The sequence below is a fragment of the Danio aesculapii genome, chromosome 2 (genome assembly GCF_903798145.1).
Source record: "Danio aesculapii chromosome 2, fDanAes4.1, whole genome shotgun sequence".
Taxonomy (NCBI): Eukaryota; Metazoa; Chordata; class Actinopteri; order Cypriniformes; family Danionidae; genus Danio; species Danio aesculapii.
Genome location: NC_079436.1, coordinates 20,025,774 through 20,046,084, shown reverse-complemented (window position 1 = coordinate 20,046,084; position 20,311 = coordinate 20,025,774). Strand labels below are relative to the sequence as shown.

Genomic DNA, 20,311 nt, shown 5'->3' with positions numbered 1-20,311 from the left:
ATTATTAAATATTATCAAGAGTTTATGAAGATCTCTGTTGACAGTGCGCCAAAAATGGACACCGTCAACAGACCCAAAGCCCTCTAGTGGTCCCAGATTTAACCTAAAACCATACATTGACATGGAAAGTTTTTTTAGGGGGTCTCAGATGGCTCTTTTATATTTACTTAACTCTCTGTAGTATGATTTCCTCTAAACACTGACACCAAAGGTGGTCATTTTGAAGTAAGGGCTAAAATTGAGCAAGCGTTGAAACCCAAAGTGTCTGAAGCCCCTGTGGCACTCTGTTACATTTAGTCAACCTTCTGCAAAACCTACAAAAACAATCACAGTGAAGGTTTAATTTTTGGACACAGGATAACTGGGCCTCTGTAAACACTCCAAGCACCAATCTCAGCACCACAATATCACATATTTGATTTGACAGTCATGAAATAAAACATGGGGCGTCACAGTGGCGCAGTGGGTAGCATAATCGCCTCACAGCAAGAAGGTCACTGGTTCCCTGTCACTGGGAAACATCCATACACACTCATACCCTATGGACAATTTAGCTCACCCAATTCACCTATACCACATGTCTTTGGACTTGTGGGAGAAACTGGTGCACACAGAGAAAACCCACGCCAACAAGGGGAGAACATTCAAACTCCACACAGAAACACCAACTGACCCAGCCAGGGCTCAAACCAAAAACCTCTTCCTGTGAGGTGATTGTGCTACCCACTGCGCCACCGTACTGAATTGAATAAGCTAAATTGTCCATAGTGTATGTGTGCAAATGCAAGAGTGGATGCAAACTCTTGAAGTTTGCAGACGACACCACACTTATCGGCCTCATTCAGGACGGTGATGAATCTGCTTACAGACAGGAGGTTAAGGAGTTGGCTGTCTGGTGCAGTCACAACAACCTGGAGCTCAACACGCTCAAAACAGTGGAGATGATAGTGGACTTCAGGAGAAACTCCCCTGCTCTCCCCCCACTGAGCATCATGGACAGCATTGTGGCAGCAGTGGAGTCATTCAGGTTCCTGGGCACCACCATCTCTCAGGACCTGAAGTGGGACACTCACATTGACTCCATTGTCAAAAAAGCTCAACAGAGGCTGTACTTTATTCGTCAGCTGAGGAAGTTCAACCTCCCAAAGGAGCTGCTGAAACAGTTCTACACCTCCATCATTGAATCAGCCATCTGCACATCAATAACTGTCTGGTTTAGCTCAGCTACTAAATTCGATCTCCAAAGACTACGTTGAATAGTTCGGACTTTTGAGCGAATCACTGGTACAACCCTTCCTACTCCCCAAGAACTGTACTTATCCAGAGCGAGCAGAAGGGCTGCCAAAATCCCTCTGGACCCCTCACACCCAGCACACTGCCTCTTTGAACTTTTACCTTCTGGTCGACGCTACAGAGCACTGCGCACCAGAACAGCCCAACACAGAAACAGTTTCTTCCCTCAGGCAATCCATCTCATGAACACTTGATGATAATAATTGTGGAACCAATATCACTACTTGCCATATACTTTTATACACATATACACTTATTTAACAACACACTTTACATGCCAATTTGCACATAACAGCTGCTCATATAACATTGTATATAGTGATATACCTGTACATACACTTGTCTATTTGTATATTTGCACTCACTACTTAGTTCTATTTTTTGAAATATACTTATTATCAGTTTTTTTGTCCTGTCTCTGTTATCCTGTTGCACTGTAGAAGCTCTGTCACCAAAACAAATTCCTCGTATGTGTGAACATACCTGGCAATAAAGCTCTTTCTGTTTCTGATGAGTGTTTCCCAGTATTGGGTTGTGGCTGGAAGGGCATCCGCTGCGTAAAATATATATGTTGGATAAGTTGGCGGTTCATTCCGATGTGGCGACCGCTGAATAATAAAGGGACTAAGTCGAAAAGAAAATGAATGAATGAATGAATAAAACATGTTCACAGCCAATAAAGTATGGAGCTTCCTTAAACAAAAGCCACAGTAATATTGTATGCTACTATAATAATGTATTAGGAAATAATGAGGCAGAGCATACCTTTAGAAATAAAAACAGGTTTACTTTTTTGTTGTTACAAACATTAATTAAGATGTTTTCTAAGCACTAATTTTACAGGCTCTCAAATATTAGCACCATTTTTGTACATGATACAAACATTAATTAAAAATGCATTTTCTTGGCACTGCTTTAACATGATGTTGCCATTTGAACAAAACAAAATACTCAGTAAAAAAGCACTTCAAACTGCTTCAAGTCATTACACATTTGACTCTTCTGTCCACATGATGGTTTGATCAATGCTTCGAGATCCAAGATCCACAGGGTTCCGTCTTATTTAATTTTGGATTGTTTTCTCCCACTTGATTCTTTAACAGCAGCAGATTCAGCCTACAGAGGAAAGTCAAGATTGCTGGATACAATATTTAAGAGAGTGATAAATTCATAATACTACTTTAACTTTATATCTGACCTTTCTTTTCCTCGTGGCAGGGAAAAAATCCTCAAGGCGTGATTGTCTAGTTTGGCCCATTTTCTCATTCACTTCCCTCTGCTTCCGTCTCTTTAAGAGAGTCTCGCGAAACTTCTTCATGCGTCCTCGCACCCTTTCTTCCCTTAAAACAGTACATAAGTTCACATAAGAAAAGAAAGTTAAATGTAAAAATATCCAAGTAACGTCAAATAATGACAAACACTCCGTAATACTAGAACATCTAGGCGTACTTCAAAGGTTTCTCCTTGCACAGGAACTGCACAAGACCTTCTTCATCAGGTTCACTCCAGGCCAGGACTGGGTCATCAATCTTTGGGGATTCGAAAAACAGCTTGCGGGCATCCTCATACTGCCAGTTTAAAGGGATAGGATGCGTCTGTAAGAAATAATAGTCAAAGAAACTGTTTATTAATGGTGTATAAACAAAACAAGCCTGCACGTTCAGCTTAAATGACTAGTTCACCCACAAATAAACATTCTGTTATAAATTACTCACTCACATGTTGTTCCGAACCCCTTACTTCATCTTCATAACACAAATGAAAATATTTTAAATGAAATCTGAGAGCTCCTCATCCTTTATTAACAGCAACAGTCCTGAGACATTCAAAGTCCAGAAAAAGAACCCAAAATATTGTCGAAACATTCCATGTGACTGCAGTGGTTAAACTGTAATCATATGAAGCTCCAAGACAGGTTTTTGGGCACATAAAAGTGTTCTTGGAGCTTTGTATGAGTACAGTTGAAGTCACATGGAATGTTTCGACAATGTTTTTTGGTTCCTTTTCTAGACTTTAAACGTCTCTGGACTTTTTTTGAGATGAGAGAGATCTTGGATTTCCTCTAAAACATCTTAATGTGTGTTTTGAAGATGAACGAAAGTCTCAGGGGATTGGAACGACATGAGGGCGAGTAATTTTAACAGATTTTAAATTTTTGGGTCAAATTAACCCTTTAACATCTTCCATCTACACTGTAAAAAAATGGCTGTGATTTCAACTGTAAAAAACTGTAAAAATGCTACAGTAAAAATCCATAACCTAGTTAACAGTATGTTTCCTTAATACAGCGAATAACCGTAAATTGACTTTCCCAGAATTCCCTGTATGGCACATCACTTTTTATGCTTTTTGTTGACATTACTATGGATCTTTTTAGTTGTTTCCCCATCAGTTATGTACATTAGAGATTTATGTTACATCTAATGTAGATAAACAATGTTTATTTCATGACTTTTATGCATGTTACCATACTGGTGTTTAGTAGCTGTGTGAATGACATTGAGCACCTTCTACACACTGATTCTCTCTTCAGCTTGTGGGAAAAGTTGTTGGTTCATTATGTAACTTGCTCTTCACCACCTGCATTTGGCTGTGTTAACCTGTCTAACTGTGTAACTAATGATGTGTAGATGTTGGTAATATAAAAGCAAGACATAATACATCTATAAATTTATGAAATACGGTAGTTTACTGTAAAAATGAAAAATCACTTTTACGGTTTGTACTGTATTTTTAACGCTAAAATACTGGCAACCACAGCTGCTGGTTTTTTACTGTAAATTTTACGGATTTATTTTTTACAGTGTACAAGTACCTTTCTGTTGACATGTTCCATCACACCCTCTATTGTATGATGTTCTTTAATAAGCTTCAGAGCTCGACTCGGCCCAAGACCTCCAATTTTATCACAGTAGTCACAACCCAGTAAGATACACAGGTCAACAAACTGGAAAAGAGACACGGGTAGAAAACACACTGCACATTACACATTTATAGAGCAATTAAAATGTTACAAAAAATTCAAATTGAAAAACTACTATGCTAGATGTTTCTAATTACATCAAGACAATCAGGCTTGAGATTAATTGAGAAAAGCCATCAACAACTTCAGAAAAAAAAATGAACAGAAGAAAAACTGAATGTTTTACCTCTTCGTAATTTAGCTGTAGGGCTTCCAGTAGCTTTGGTAAGGAGTACTCTGTGATCTCACTGTGAAAGAGATTATTATTAGTCATATCTTATTATTTGTGGCACAGATTCAACAAGGCACTGAACATAGAATGTTAATGTTGTCAATGAAAATAAGATCAAAAATGTTCATTGATGACATTTTTTCCAAGAGACAATAATCAAACATCGATATCATGAAATACTAACAGTGTATACATCAATACTACAACAATACTAACAATCAGCCTGCAGTCACAATACTACATCAGCATGCAATATTGGTGACGAAAAAAGACGAGACTAAAATATTGTCAAAAAGATAAAAACTAACCAACCTAAATTTTTGTTATGATCTGCTGCACTGCAAAAAATGGTTTTCTTACTTAGATTTCTTTGTGTTGTTTCTAGTCCAAATATCTAAATGTTCTTAAATCAAGAAGCATTTCCTAGACAAGGAAAACATATTGCCTTTATTGCCATTATAGTCTCGTTTTCTGAAATAATGTGCCAAAAGTAAGTGAGTTTTGACAGCGTTTTTGGTTCCTTTTCTTGGCTTTGAAAACACTGTGATCCTTGTTGTCTTTTGAGGATGAGCGAGTTCTTGGATTTCATCTAAAATACTTTCAGTTGTTTGTTTTTTCAGCCTGTTTGTTTTGTTAACAATAATAAAAATAATAAAAATAATAAAAAAATATATTTTCCTTGGTGTTTCAACAATGAATAAAGGATTCAGGGGACTGGAACAACACAAGGGTGAGTTTTTATAGCTCTTTAATGTGACTAAACAATAACACTGATATTACTATTTTAAAGCATATCTTATTACGCTTTCTCATGCAAAATCTAGAATTGGAAGAAATGACTATGACTGCTTTCTCACCTGTCTCTCTTTGCATTCAGCTGGCGGAGAAGAACAGTTCCCCCAAATGCCAGTGTGTCCATGTCCTCTGAGGCCACAGCATTAACTGTGCCAATTTTGACCAGGTGGGCACACAGAGCCTCTGCTTCACCTGGAGCCTAACATTGAAAAAAGTAAAAAAAACTCTCAAATTCTGATGAGAGAGAATTTAAATAAGCAAAACAAGCTAAATAAATTAATTAGACAACAAAATACCTTGATACAAGGCACACCCATGAGATGCAGGAGACGAAGGCATTCTTGTTTAAAGGTAGACCCTAAATAAGTGGAAAACACGATGCATTCATGTCAAATAAAATAGTTTTTATTACATTCATTAAATATGGTCAAATTCAATATGTTTTATTCTGGAAATAATTCTATTGATCATAAATGCATTTATAATGTTACAAGTACTTCTGAACTTTTAGATTATTAAAGATTATTAAAAAGATCTCATTTTTCATAAAAATATTAGGTAGAAAAACATATTAAGGATTTAATGCATCATATTAAATATGTATAGAATACATTTTATTTTAAATATATTCAAATAGAAAACAGCTATGGCAAATTGTAAAAATATTTTAAAATACTATGGTAGTGATTAAAACAATGCAGCCCCTGTAAGCATAAAATGGCTTGAAAAACAACAACTAAGCCATGAACAAATCTACCCAGTCCCAAATTATCAACAGAGTCTATGAAGAAACATTTAAAATATTGATTTTTTCCTAGCTCCTGTTGCAACAATGTTGAAGCCACATATTTACCTGTGTTAGGGCTCTGTGAGCTGCTCCAGCCTGTGCTTTGAGCTCTTTTCTCCAGCTAAAGAAATTAAAACATATAACATTTTACTAAATACAAAATTATTATAAGTATATATACCTATTCAACAGTAGTAGAAATCTCACCACAGCTTTCTTTTGAATGGGAGGCTTTCCATCAAGTATAAAGACAGGCTTGATGTCATGCTCCAGGAAAGCAAGAGTGCGGTAAAACAAGCCAGCGAGAGGACTGCAACAATTGATATTCATATTGTAAACAATATGAAAAAAAAAAACATGAACATCTACTTAAGAAATTCAAAAAACTATATTTAAGAATATATATAAATATATATATTTTGTAAATATATAAAAATATATTTACAAAAAAGACAAAGCCAAAACAAAAAAACTAAATGAACTGACCTTAGTTTCAGATGGCCGGGGAGAGCTGAACGAAACTGATTCACCACAATAGATGTATCCAGTGCGATAATCTTACCTGAATCACAGATACATAAAATTAAATACAGTTTTTTAGGAAAATATAACAGAAAAGATACGATTCTGAAAAGAACTAAGAGCTAAGGAAACTAAGGAGCTGCAAGGGAGGGCTACAAGGTGAATGGAAATGTTTGGAGATAAAGAATAAAAATGCAAAAAATTAATTAGCGAACATATAAATAAATGATAACACATTTTATTAGGATAAATAAGATAATGAACACACATTAGTATAAATTAAACAAATATATATATAAAAAATTGGATTTTAACAGCATACTGATTATACAATGAATAAATAGGATTAAAATATATTATAAGATAAATAAATAACTAGGATAAAACTAAATGTAAATATCAATGTAAAATATATATTTCTTTAATAATTATTCAATTAATTAGAATACGCAAACAAACAAACAAATAAACAATTAAATAGAGCACAAAAATGTATTATTCTGAGGTTTTAGGTCTACAGGTTCATTTAAAAGGCCACATTAAAGACCAAGTAAAGACAATTATACAATACATTGAGGCAACACAATCCATCACCATGTTTTAAAATTGTAAATATATATGAAGCACAAAATAAGTTGCATTAGCAATTCTTTCTTCAGACTTTCCAAAATATTTGTACCTCGCAGTACCTAAAAAATACTTTCCTCATTAGATCATTTGTTGCCTCCCAGTACAAATACCTTAAAAATTCCTTCAATCAAGATGCATTTACTTGAGAAGCAAAATGATAAAAGATATGAAGTCTTTTAAGAAACTGATGAACAATTATCGAAAAAAAAATAATATATGGAACAAGTATTCATAATCCATTAATAGTTATTTATTTTATAGTTTTAAGCATAAACTCGCTTTTTGTTCATCTTAATGCATCTGGAGTTCTCTCTCTTTCTCTCTCTCAATCTTAAAGTTTATGATCTGATGGAAGGACATAACAAGACAAAAAAATACTGAGGTAGACATTATGTTTTTGCAGTGCATGAAACAGATAATGGTTTCATTTAAGAAGCATATATAATATAGCTTTTATAGATTACATTTTTTTCACATTAGTTATAAATTGTGTTTTTATACAATAACATATACTTACAGGCAGGGGCAGATTTAACCACTAAGTGAAGTATGTCAGCCTTTAGGCCTTCAGGAAATTTGGGGCCCCCAATAAATACCTAGAAGTGCAAATTATATACATAACATCGTTTTCTAAATTTTAATGTAATTATAACATCTACGCAAATGTGTTTTACACCCCCAATCATGGAGCAGTCCAGCAGTCAAGTCAAATAAAGATTTAGTTTTAAAAACAATTTATTATTTTCGTATTATTTTTTTTTTTTGTGAATTATTTTTAAGAAAACAAATCACTTAAAATGTAGAGACTTCGTTAAGATAAAAAGCGAAAAAGGAGATTCAGTGATATAAGGAAAAAACAGCAAAATAAAAAATTCATACAAAAGGGTGCATTTTAGGACTGTTGGGCCCCATGGCTGGACCTGCTTAGGGCCCCCAGATCACTAAATCTACCCCTGCTTACATGGATTTATATATATATATATATACATACAGTTGAAGTCAGAATTATTAGCCACCCTTTGACCTTTTTTTGTTTATCAGAGCAAGGATATTTTCACAGTATGTCTGATAATATTTTTTTCTTCTGAAGAAAGTCTTATTTGTTTTATTTTGGCTAGAATAAAAGCAGTTTTTAATATTTTAAAAGCCATTTTAAGGTCAAAATTATTTGCCCCTTTAAGATATATATTTTTTTAATATACCATCGTTATACAATAGCTTGCCTAATTACCCTAACCTGCCTAATTAACCTAGTTAAGCCTTTAAATGTCAATTTAAGCTGTATAGAAGTGCCTTAAAAATATCTAGTCAAATATTATTCACTGTCATCATGGCAAAGACAAAATAAGTCAGTTATTAGAAATAAGTTATTTAAACTATTATGTTTAGAAATGTGTTGAAGAAATATTCTATCCATTAAACAGAAATTGGGGAAAATAAACATAGGGGCTAATAATTCATCGGCGCAAATAATTCTAAGTTCAACTGTATATAAATCAATCCTTATTATTGTACACGTTTAACTACATTATAACTTCAATGCATTAATCTTACCAGAATAATCGCCGATCTCTTTGCTGCGCATTGACGCTGGTGCGTCGAAATGAATTAAATGCGCTAATTTTGTAATCCCCATATTAAATTAGCAGAGTTTTTGACAGTAAATAGTGCTCCCTGCACAGTTGTTTTGGTCATTCATCACACAGCTTCATTTCCGCATCGTGCCAGGGTCTCACGATGTTTCTATGGGAACAGGGTACTGATAGGGTACTTCGACATTACGTCATCAAATCGTTTCACGACTTCCTTTGTTTCCAACAGACTGACCCAACTCACTTGCCGTAGTAGACGGCGAAAGTGCGAAAAGAGTTTTGAAAGTGATGCGCGTGGGGAAGAAACAGAGGATGGACAGGCTGCAAGTCACATAAGTCTAAATGTTTCCTTAAGTCAACACAACCTAAACATTTTTTGTATATAATAAGAACTCAATCACCAAGTAAAGATGGAGCAAGGACTAGAAATGTCAGCAATGATTCCTGCACTGCAAGAATTAGCAAGGTAACGTCAATGGCTGCTAACAGCGACTATTAATATGTTTTTAATCGTGTCTTCAACATGAATATTAAAGAATAAATCGGACACAAGGCTTGTTTTGTGTTTTCCAGCGCCAGTTCAGTTGAGTACAACCAGGCAGTGCAGAAACCTCGTCAGATACTTTGTCAGTTCATTGACAGGATATTGACAGATGTTGATGTCGGTAAGAAACAATAAACTGTGTTTTGAAGTTAGTTGAGGATATTTGTGATCTTACGTGAACGTTCTGTCATTATTTACTAACCCTTGTGCTTTTTCAAACCAAGCTGAATAAAAGTAATGCTGTTAGCTTGTAGTTGGCTTCACATAAAACCCGAGAAATACTGAAAAATGTTCATGTAATGCCCTCTGTGGATGCTGAATGTTTTTTTTTTATATGCTAATAGTTATATATATGATATTGCATGAAACTTCTAAATAATGCTTGTCAAATGGCTGTCAACGTGTTTTTTATTTCAATGAAATGTACAGCATTTTAGTAGAGGGATTTTATTTGTGTAATATATGTTTAGTATAGGATTTAATTAAGTTTTAAATCCAAATTAAATTTGTGGGACAATTATAATCTTGAATTAGATAAACTAAATTGGCCGTAGTGTATGAGTGTATAGGTGAATGCGAGAGTATCTGGGGGTTTCCCAGTACTGGAAGGGCATCCGCTGTGTTAAACATATGCTGGAATAATTTGCGGTTCATTCCGCTGTGGCAACCCCTGATAAATAAGGGACTAAGCCGGAGGAGAATGAATGAGGGAATGAAATTTCATCCATGTTTAACTGGTTGAGTATTATTGTGAAAATGTCATTTCCAACTTCAGATAAATCTTGAATTTTTAAAATAAAAAACACTTGGTAGATTATCAATGACGTGTGAAAGTTAAAAAAAAAAAAAAAAAAAAATGAAAACAAATTTAAAATAAAAATTTGAAATGAAATGTGTTTTCATCTTAAGTTTAAGTTGTGGTTTAAATTTGAGCTTAATACAAAAAAAGTATAAAAACATCTCCGCTATACGCAATTAGTTTTCTAACATTAGTAGATTTGTGTGTGTGTGTGTGTGTGTGTGTGTGTGTGTGTGTGTGTGTGTGTGTGTGTGTGTGTGTGTGTATGTGTATGTGTATGTGTGTGTGAGAGAGAGAGAGAGATTGTTCATATGGCAAGTGCCAAAACCTTAACCAAGATAAAGTAATAGCCCATTAAAAAAATTTAACGATTTAATTTTGGCTTAAAAAATGACCAAACAACATCAACACAAAAATAGTTAATATTAAGCAAATCAATAAAGATATTACAAAAAAAAATTAAGTGTTTTCTTCAAACAGTCCAATGATAGTTCTATATACTAATATGCAGTTTGCACTTATTCTGTATATTACGCACTCAGTCAGGAAGACTCCAACATTTTTGTTATCCAATATTAGATACTCTCCCTTTTTCTTCTCTCCGTATTTCTATGTCAGATTTCTGTGTTTAAGATATTAGTGTCATCAGACTACATAGATAAAAATTCGAAACATTTTTCAAAATATTCTCTCATGTTCCAATGAAGAAAGGGGAACTACTTTAGGGAATGAGGGTGATATTATTAGCATTTTGAATGATCTTTTTTTCTCTTTAAAACAAATCAATAGAATATATAAATATATGAAAAATTTACATTTCATTTTTCATTAAAATAATTCCCTTCTATCTTTTAATGCAATAATTTGTGAGACACTTATCCTGTTTATTTGGTCTTTTTTATTACATTTTATCTCTATCACATTATAGTTGCTCTGGAGTTATGCAAGAAGAGCAGTTCTGAGCCAGCGTGTGTGATGCTGCTGGACTTTGTACAGCACATTATTAAATCCTCTTCACTGATGTTCATAAACCCAGCGTGCCTTTCAGATCACTTCAAAAACTCAGAGAACAGCTGCACTGGTGAGTTGACCTATTTACATTTGTTAGTTTTTTTTGTACATACATGTGATTTTGAACCACAAAGCCAGTCCAACCACAAAACCAGTACAAGTGTAGTTTATAAATATACAATTATATATTTGAATTAATCTCACAATTCTACATCATTCCATTGATGTTTGGATTGTTATGACAGAACAGTATTTGGGTGGGATATAAATATTTAAAAAAAATCTGGAATCTGAGGGTTAAAATAAATCTAAATATTGAGAAATTTACATTTAAAGTTGTACAAAATAAGTTCTTTTTTCATTTTACTAAATAAATCTGAGTTTTGATATATTTACAGTTGGGATTTTATTTATTATAGTATTTTCATGGATCATGACCTTTACTTAACATTCTAATGATTTTTTTAATTAAATAAAACCCATACTATGTGTTTTTGGCTATTGCCAGAAATATACATGTGCAACATAAGACTGGCCACAACTCCAATGCTTATGGAATTTCCAAAGCATTTAAAGTGAGGGAATTTGTCCAAGTCACTGAATATCAGGGATTCTTGTTGGTCATTTAAAATTTTACCTCATTTTTTATCAAAATTTCTGATTATTGCTGCAAAAATTTACTGATTTTCTCAATTTACAACATTATTTGCAGAATTTATTTTGCTGCAAAATATGCACAATTTTACACATTTTATTTCTTCATTACTTTTTTGACCACAAGAACCTGTAATCACTGTAATTTAAATAAAGGAAATGCTAAGAAACAAAGAAAGTGTTTACCTACACCATCATATTTGAGACATGACTCTAATTGTTGAAAATTAACAACTGTTAAAATGTAGAAAAAAATATTACAATAAATGTTTTAACTGTCGATACAATAAACTTATCCTTGTTCAAATAGGCTGAATGTGCATTGTGATAATGTCACATGACACATCTAAAGCGAGTCACATGCTGATGGTCGTTTCTATGACAACTCGAGGCATCGCGCATAGGCATGGGATGATAACCGGTTTCAAGGTTTACTTCGGTTTGGAAAGTCATGGTTTTAAAAACATAAAAATTTTCAGTTATACTGTTCCTAAGGTATAAGTAAGCTTTTGTTTAAATTGTTTTTTCCAACGATTTTATTCAGTTTTTTAGGGCAACAGTATCTCCAGCAGAAAAGGACCATCCACATCTAAAGCTACTGGTCCAAAATAGTTTTAATGTTTCTTAAAATAAAATGTATAGTGTTAAATGGGGAATTTTTTTTAACCCAGATAAAAGAACATATTTTAGAGCAGTAATCACAATATTATGATATCGTGAAACCGTGATATTTTTATCCAAGGTTATCATACTATCAGAATCTCATACCGGCCCATGTTTAATTGCACACCAGATGAGCACTTTCTATATGCAAATATAATGTCATATAATATAAAACAATGCTGATGGTGCAGAAGGAATTCGAAGTGTTCTTGCTGGTCAAAAATATCTGCGCAAAAAAAAAAAAAAAAAAGCAAGCCTCCCAGAATTTTGTGCTATTTGCTGAATTTCGTGTTTAATTCAGCAATGACAGAGTCTAAAAATTCTGGACGGACACAACAGCTGCCTGTTTTTCTATTCATTATAAGTCATAGAAATTCAGCTTTTTAGTGATTGAAAAGACATACAGATTAACATAATAATAATGTGGGATCCCTGGACTGATTTTGTGGTCTAGGTTCACAAATACAGCCATCATAGATTGACGGCCTTTTTCTCCCTTTCCAGATTTCACCAAATGGATCATCAACCGCCTCTTACGAATTGCTGCTTGCCCAGAATGTGAAGACCTTCACATGAAGATCTCCTCAGTCATCTGTTCATTGCTCCATCTTTTCAGAGCCAAGGCTCCAGTCCTGTTTGGCCTGTTTTTCACAGAGCTGATTTGCCTAATACAAGATCTAGTGCATAAGAACCTCATTTCCCGACCATCACCACAGTGGCCAGTGGTGGTGGAGCGATTCTCCATCAAGTCTGGAGAGTCTGCTGTTTACTTGACTCCCACTATTCTTCAGCTGTCCTCCCTATCCTCAACTCAGGCATTGTTAGTAACATCATTAAGAGTTCTGACAGATGTCATACAAGGCCTTTTCTTTCCAAGGGAAGTGGGTATCATATGGGACTCTACCTGTCTCATGCTGTCTAATGGGAGCCCGAAGCTCAAAGCAGTGTCCATGGTGCTTTTAACTCGCATTGTGACTTTAGGAGGCTTCCCCGAAGACCATTCACAGCCATTTTTCTCAGCTTTTCTGCATCTCCTGGACTCATTGCCTGCTTTTGAGGAATCAGAGCTTGGTGTGTTCGGCAGGGAGTTTCAGAAGCTCTCTCGATGCATTTTCCAACATGAAGAAGGAGCTCACGGCAGGTTTGAGAGAGTCCATCTGAACATGCTGATGGAGAGGCTTGAGAAACTGGTGGTTATTGGGGCACTGGAGCACTTGAAGGTTGAAGAGGTGAAAGTTACACTTTGTGAAGTCTTCTGCTTTGTCCTGGGGTTCGTTCCTCCTGGATATGAGTGTGCTGTGCAGATCCGGAAGGAGAGAGTCGCAGCGATATGCAAAGCTCTGATTAAGACAATTGGAACCAAGGACCAGCAGGAGGTAAAAGGAGAATTATAGACTAATCAAGATCAATATTTTAGTTGTTGTTTTAGTGAACATAAAAGGTTAATTTGCTGTTAAATTATTCATTCTCAAGCCATCCAAGATGTAAGCTGTTTTTTCCTTCAGTAGAATTTAAAGAAGAGCGGCTGCAGGCACTTTCAGATTAAAAAACAGAATTACAAAAAATAAATACCCATGACTCCTGACGGATCATTGAGGTCTAATGATGAAGTGAAATGATCAGTCTGTGCAAGCAATTAAGAATATAATTAGAGCAATTAATGTATATAATAAGCAATTAATTATATAATTAGAGAAAAAAATGCATTATGTTAAAGGGCACCTATGATGAAAATCATCTTTTGTAAACTGTTTGGACAGAACTGTGTGTAGGTATAGTGTGTCCACAGTAGTATTGGAGAGATATAAACACAATAAGTTTATTTATTTATTTATTTTTTAATTTTCTGATGTTAAAATAGGATCCAAATCTCTTCCATTTTGAGGCCCACCGCATCATGATATAGGAGTGTGGTTTTCCCACCCACCGATTTTATTGACAGCCATGTATTAACGTGTCTCCATTGTAATGCGTATAATCATGTCAACAAGCAGGACGTGCGCAAAGCAACTGGGATTAAAAGATATGTTCAGCTCTCTTTGATCATCAATCATCATCAAATGTGATCAAGAATGAGTTTTACAGGTTTAAAACGCTTTTAAAACAGTGCATGTTTGCATGTCAGTACAATTATAAAAGAAGATGATTCAATCCCAGTTTGTGGACGTTAAATCAGGTTCATTTTGTCCATCAACATAACGGATATCCATACAGCAGTGGATAATAACGTGCATCCTGTCACATTTGCCGTGCGGGCTGTGTGTTCGCGTGTGAACTTTGGAACGACATTGCGTGTGACTCATCGCAGAATGGCTTGAATTAACTCCACAACACATACATCACATACGTGAGATCTGCTTCCTTCATATCTGTCACTGTGCTGTTTATCTGACGCAGCCGGGGCTGAGATTGAGGCACACTCTGACAAGCACGTGGTAACGGTGGGCAGGAACTAGCATTAAAGGCACAGGCAACAAAAACAGCTACATTGTGTTCAGAGCAGAAAATTCCAATGATCTGAAAACTATAATAAATAATCTGATGGGTGTTTTGAGCTGAAACTTTACAGACACATTCTGGAGACACAAAAGACTTATCTTAAATCTTGAAAAAAGGGGTAAAATAGCTGAATAGGTGCATGGTTTCAGCATAATAATAATAATAATAATAATAATAATAATAATAATAATAATAATAATAATAATAATAATAATAATAATAATAATAATAATAATAATGTTATACTTATGAAAAAAGTACCTTAATCTTAGATGGCTTAAATGTGAGCAAATATTTATTTTTTTCACTGGACTATGCCTTTAATGGGAGATCCTTAAGTTCGTCCAAAAATGATATAATTTTAATTATGCTTACAATAAACCTATAACATTTTGTTAAACATAAAAAAAGTTCAGTTAGTTATGTTTGACACATGAGAATAAACCTGATTGGTTCTTCCAAATGCGCAGACCATTATACCAACATCTTATGCTCTTTACAGTGTCTTTATGAACATTTCGCAACATCAATGTTTTGGTTTACTGGACTTTTAGTGGAGAGACAGAGATTTCTCTGTTACCATTAAAAATGTCTTCACTTGTTTTGAAAGTTCATTTGGCTAAATGAAGATAATTGAGTTTACTTCTTCTGTTGAGCATAGAAGAAGATATGCTGAAGAATGCTGTGTTAAAAAAGCCATTGACTTCCATAGTATTTTTTTGTTCTTCCTATGGAAGTCAGTGGCTGTTTTTTTTTTCAGCTTTCTTCAAAGCATGTTTTTTTGATTTCGACAGAAGAAAGAAATTGTGAATGTTTGGAACTATTTGAGTGAGAGAAAATGGTGAGGAAATGTTCATTTATTGGTGAACTATACCTGTAATTAGTTTGAATGCCTGAGACACAGTATCTCTCTAATCTCATTCTCACATATATTTTTATTTTAATTGAGATTCATGAAGTGCCAAGGCACTGTTGTGTTCTTTCAGTTAACTTGTTCTGTTGCATAAAATCTAGCAAAGCTTGGAAGGCTACCTGTATGCTGCCCTCAAGACAGACGCCATCGCTGCAGTGCAGGACGTTCAGGCCAGTGTTTCTGATCCTGCTGATCCTAGAATGTACGAAGAAGTGCTTCCAGCCAAACGACCAAATCTCTCTCTTCCAACCCAACTGAGGAGCGGGGACAAAACTCAACCAATGTATCTATTTTTTTTTCAGTCTCTTTGTTTCTTTACATTCCCTCAGTTTTTTCTCTTATCCTGTGTATTCATGTTTTCCACCATCAGGCAGGTGGACATGAAGAGCAAAAGTGAGGTTTGGGCAGCTGTAGACTGTCGTCTGGAGGAGTTACTGACACAGATGAGAGATCATACAGTGAGTCAATGCGTGAGTGCGGTTCAGGGACTTGCAGTGATCTTCCATCTGGCGGCACTTTGCTCCGAGCACACTCTGAACAGACCACAGAGGTATGATTTAACTTAAAGTGTTACTTCAACCAAAAATTAAAAATTCTGTTGTTATTTATTCAGCTTTATGTCATTCCAATCCCCTGAGACCTTCATCTTCAGAACACAAGTTAAGATATTTCAGATGAAATCCGAGCAGTCTCTGATCCTCTATAGACAGCAATGTTCCCAAGACAAAGTTCAGAAAAGGAACCAAAAGCACAGTATAAACATTCGGTGTGACTTCAGTGCTTCAAATGTAATCATACGAAGCTCCAAGAACACTTTTATGCACTAAAGAAATGTAAAAACAGCTTCGCTTGTTGAAAATGTTTAATGATCAGTCACTAGAATCCTATCAAGGACATGCACAAAAGGTCATATGTCTCGTTTTGGAGTCATTGCACTGGCTCCCCCTGAGGTTTCAGATAGATTTCAAAATTCATATGCTGACCAATGAAGCTTTACATGGTTTGGCTCATTATTTAATCTCATTATGGTTCCTCATTATAATACTGTCAACTATTTACACGTCTAGTCTCAATCTACGATCCTCTGATTATGGTCTTTTAGTGGTAACCAATACTCGTTTACATTTGATGGGAGATTGTGCTTTTTCCTTTTTTGCACCCGAATTTTGGAATTGTCTCCTTTCTGGCATTAGACAAACTCAATCTTTTAGTGTTTTTAAAATGTATTTCTTCAGAATGGCTTTTAAGTTATTTCTTATGCTAACGATGCAAACTTTTTGCACAGCATTGCCAGGCAATTTTGTAAGGTGATGTTGCTTGGTCACTTTTCTATTAAGAAAATCTGGAACCCATTGTCATAATTAGTTACCTGTGTCTCATTGGTTGCCCATTTATGGGATCATATGGGATCAAGTTGCCCAGCAGCATTGCTGAAAATGTTGCCCTGTGTATCATCAGCATTAGTGTCCTACTTATGTTGTTCTTATTACCTATTATTATTATTATTATTATTATTATTATTATTATTAGTAGTAGTAGTAGTAGTAGTAGTAGTAGTATTAGTATGTTATGATTATTATTTTCCTAATTTTTTTCTTTAATTTAAATGTTTATTTTCTCCTGTGTAAAACACATTAAGATGTAACTTTAAAGGCGCTTTAGAAAATAAAGTTTATTATTGTCATCAGGGTGCACGTTTAATATGTGCAGTATGATTTATTTGCATTTAAAGTCAGCAGTGCAACACACAAGTGACATTATGCCCTTAGTAAATGTGCACTGGGAACTGACATGAAACAATTTGCCAAACAAAGAAGTTTTTACTTCATATGGAATGTTTTGACTGTTTTGACTGTTTTTGTATTCTTTTCTGGACTTTGAATGTCTTATTAGTACTATTGCTGTATATGGAGTTTGTGAAAGTTCTTAGATTTCATCTCAAATTTGTATTGCAAAGATGAACATAGGTTTATTGTATTGGCATATGAGGGTAAGTATTTAATTACAGAATTACATTTTTTGGATGAACTGAGTAGTTAGGGCCTTTGTTGTGCTGTGTGGTTATTGGTGCTCATTCTTAAATTCCTCTTCAGTGGCAGAGGAGAGAAGACTTCAGAGTCCTCAGTTGTAGTTCAACTCATTTGGTTAAAGCCCCAGATGTTGGCTCAGGTCGTGGAGAGCTGCCGCACAGTATTGGCAAACAGCTATAATGAAGAACATCTGAAGTATCTGGTGGAGGGAACCTTCAGGATCCTTGATGCTGTTCTCTACCTTAGCAGTGAGTGCTTTTTTTTTTTACTCAAAGCAACAGTTATTTTTGTTTTTTGGTACTTTTTTTTATAAGCTGATAATTATTTTCAAGGTTTATTACAAGTTAATGTGCTTAAAATGCTATTTGCTCAGTAAATCACTAGAAACTAAATTAAATATATTATAACGCAAATCACGCAACAGTATTTATAAAGAAACTCATTACTATTCAAAAGTGTGAGGTTGTGATGATTTTTAAGTACAAAATCAATACTTTTATGCATGAAATTGATCAAAAGGGACAGTACTTGTATTTGTAATGATTTTGACATTTATTAGACATTTTAATTTAGTGGTAATTATAAGTGAAGTTTATTTATAAACTAATTTTGAGAGGATCACATGCTTATGATTGGTCACAGCTTGTCCCGCATTAACTAACGCATGATGCACCAAGCAGATGATTCGTAAATCACTTATAAATAATCAGAGTTTCTTACTTTAGTTATCTTCGTCTTGAAGAATCCCCCCTTCCACCCCTACTCCTCCATCTTTCCCTTTATAGGGTGGCACGGTGGCCCAGTGGTTAGCACTGTTGCCTCACAGCAAGAACATCACTAGTTCAAATCCTTAACAGGCCAGCTGTCATTTTTGTTTAGAGCTTACATGTTCTTCCCGTGCTTGAGTGGGTTTTTTTCAGGTCCTCCCACAGTCCAATAACATGTCATAAGGTAATTGATCAATCTAAATAATCACTATAGTCAAGCTCTTAATCAGCAGTATATCTGTATAGCAATTTATAATCTGTCATCACCTCTAAATAAGGGGGGTAGTTCATTGGGATCTACCTGAGCTTAAACTCCCCTCTTGCCCTGCCAACAGGAGGGAGCCCTGGGCTTGAGGATCTTATGAGCTCAGGGCTCTCTCCCCGCACAGCATGCCAAACAAGCTTTATAATCAATAATCAGCTAAGTGTGAACTCTTTAAAATATATAAAACAGAACAACTGTTTTCAACATTGACAATAGTTTAACATGGCAGCCAAATCATCATGTTAAAATAATGTTTAAAGGATAAAGGTATTTTTTTTTTGATCATTCCTTGTTATTTTTGAACTTAAACTAAAGTGTTACCAGAAAAATGTATTATCATCAATGTTGGAAACATTGCTGTGTATAATGTTTATGAGTGTGAATTAACAGCATCATTTTTAAATAAGCAAAATGCATAAATGGACAATAAAAAACGGTAACACTTTAATTTAGGTCACAATTACTGCCATTATGGCTTATTACCTGCCTATTATTAAAATATTAACTGTTCATTAGTAGATATAAAGTACATGTTCTTCAATTATTTTGCTGCTTGGTCTAACCACTTATATCAAATAAGCTAAATCAACACAATTCTTGAGTTTTTTTGGAGGACAACTTGATTGTTTATGTTCATTCCACTTGAAAACAATCAAGCAAACTTAGTCGATTTGTCCCAGGAATTGTGTGGAACCATTGTTTACAGTGTTCAAAGGCAAAAGTCAGTGTTTTTTGGTTTCTTAATATTGATAATTGTAATCTGCACCCCTAATCCTACCCAAAACCTAAACCCAACTTCTACCTTACTAACTATTAATAAACAGCTAATAAGTAGTTATTAAGTTTATATTCACATTTTTGAGTATTTGTGAGAATTATAGATATATTTAATGGCATGATATATAATTTTAATTAATTTTATAATTTGTTTACAGCCAATAATGAGAGCGACAAAAGTTTCCACAGGAACCTTTGTGCTCTCCTGTCAGTTCCATGGGTGCTTGAACATTCCTCACAAAGTGTTTATCAGACGGCCTCATTTCCTGCAAGTCTGATTGCGCTCTCCCAGAAACTCGCTCCTGTCTACAGTAAGCATCTAATCTACTAATGTTGTGCAATACTTTACATATACCATGAATCGAATATCATATCTATGTTAATCAATTAGTTTAGATTTAATATACGTTACGTTCTAATAAATTGCCATTCTTAATCGGACACTCACATTTTTTAAAAGAACAGACTCAATTTTAGACTCAATAGACTCAAAAGTCCCCTATAGTAAAATAGTTGAGTTTTACTATTTTTAAATCTATTTAGCCGATTTTCAGGTCTGGCGGGAGCACTTGTAGC

The 20,311-nt window shown here is 34.7% G+C and overlaps 3 protein-coding genes across 3 annotated transcripts in view; 1 reads left to right on the top strand and 2 right to left on the bottom strand.

Moving 5' to 3' along the window:
- Positions 1-20,311, bottom strand: part of LOC130242337 (uncharacterized) — a 136,005-nt gene that overhangs the window by 95,970 nt on the left and 19,724 nt on the right. The gene's annotated exons all lie outside the window — the stretch shown is intronic.
- On the bottom strand, positions 2,060-8,932 carry zgc:110269 (probable flap endonuclease 1 homolog). Its single transcript, XM_056474399.1, has 11 exons — positions 8,776-8,932; positions 6,556-6,631; positions 6,277-6,379; positions 6,136-6,190; positions 5,579-5,640; positions 5,345-5,481; positions 4,443-4,503; positions 4,109-4,240; positions 2,743-2,888; positions 2,492-2,633; positions 2,060-2,409 (listed from the first exon to the last, which is right to left on the bottom strand). Exons 1-11 carry the CDS (start codon positions 8,855-8,857, stop codon positions 2,353-2,355), a joined length of 1,053 nt encoding a protein of 350 aa, XP_056330374.1. The 5' UTR covers positions 8,858-8,932; the 3' UTR covers positions 2,060-2,352.
- The window catches only part of atr (ATR serine/threonine kinase), a 71,560-nt gene continuing 60,332 nt past the window's right edge, over positions 9,084-20,311 (top strand). The window contains exons 1-8 of the mRNA XM_056474359.1: positions 9,084-9,279; positions 9,387-9,478; positions 11,085-11,237; positions 12,989-13,860; positions 15,998-16,179; positions 16,267-16,446; positions 17,990-18,174; positions 19,894-20,046. Of these exons, the coding sequence (XP_056330334.1) occupies positions 9,224-9,279; positions 9,387-9,478; positions 11,085-11,237; positions 12,989-13,860; positions 15,998-16,179; positions 16,267-16,446; positions 17,990-18,174; positions 19,894-20,046 (1,873 nt within the window). The 5' untranslated portion in view covers positions 9,084-9,223. The remainder of the gene's footprint in view (positions 9,280-9,386; positions 9,479-11,084; positions 11,238-12,988; positions 13,861-15,997; positions 16,180-16,266; positions 16,447-17,989; positions 18,175-19,893; positions 20,047-20,311) is intronic.

What these genes read in the sequence shown, in the direction of transcription:
- zgc:110269 (XM_056474399.1), bottom strand. Translation starts at nt 8,857, where the DNA reads ATGGGGATTACAAAATTAGCGCATTTAATTCATTTCGACGCACCAGCG. An exon ending in AGAGATCGGCGATTATTCTG is followed by an intron (nt 6,632 to 8,775) that starts GTAAGATTAATG and finishes TCTGTGATTCAG; the next exon opens with GTAAGATTATCGCACTGGAT. An exon ending in CTCACAGAGCCCTAACACAG is followed by an intron (nt 5,641 to 6,135) that starts GTAAATATGTGG and finishes CCACTTATTTAG; the next exon opens with GGTCTACCTTTAAACAAGAA.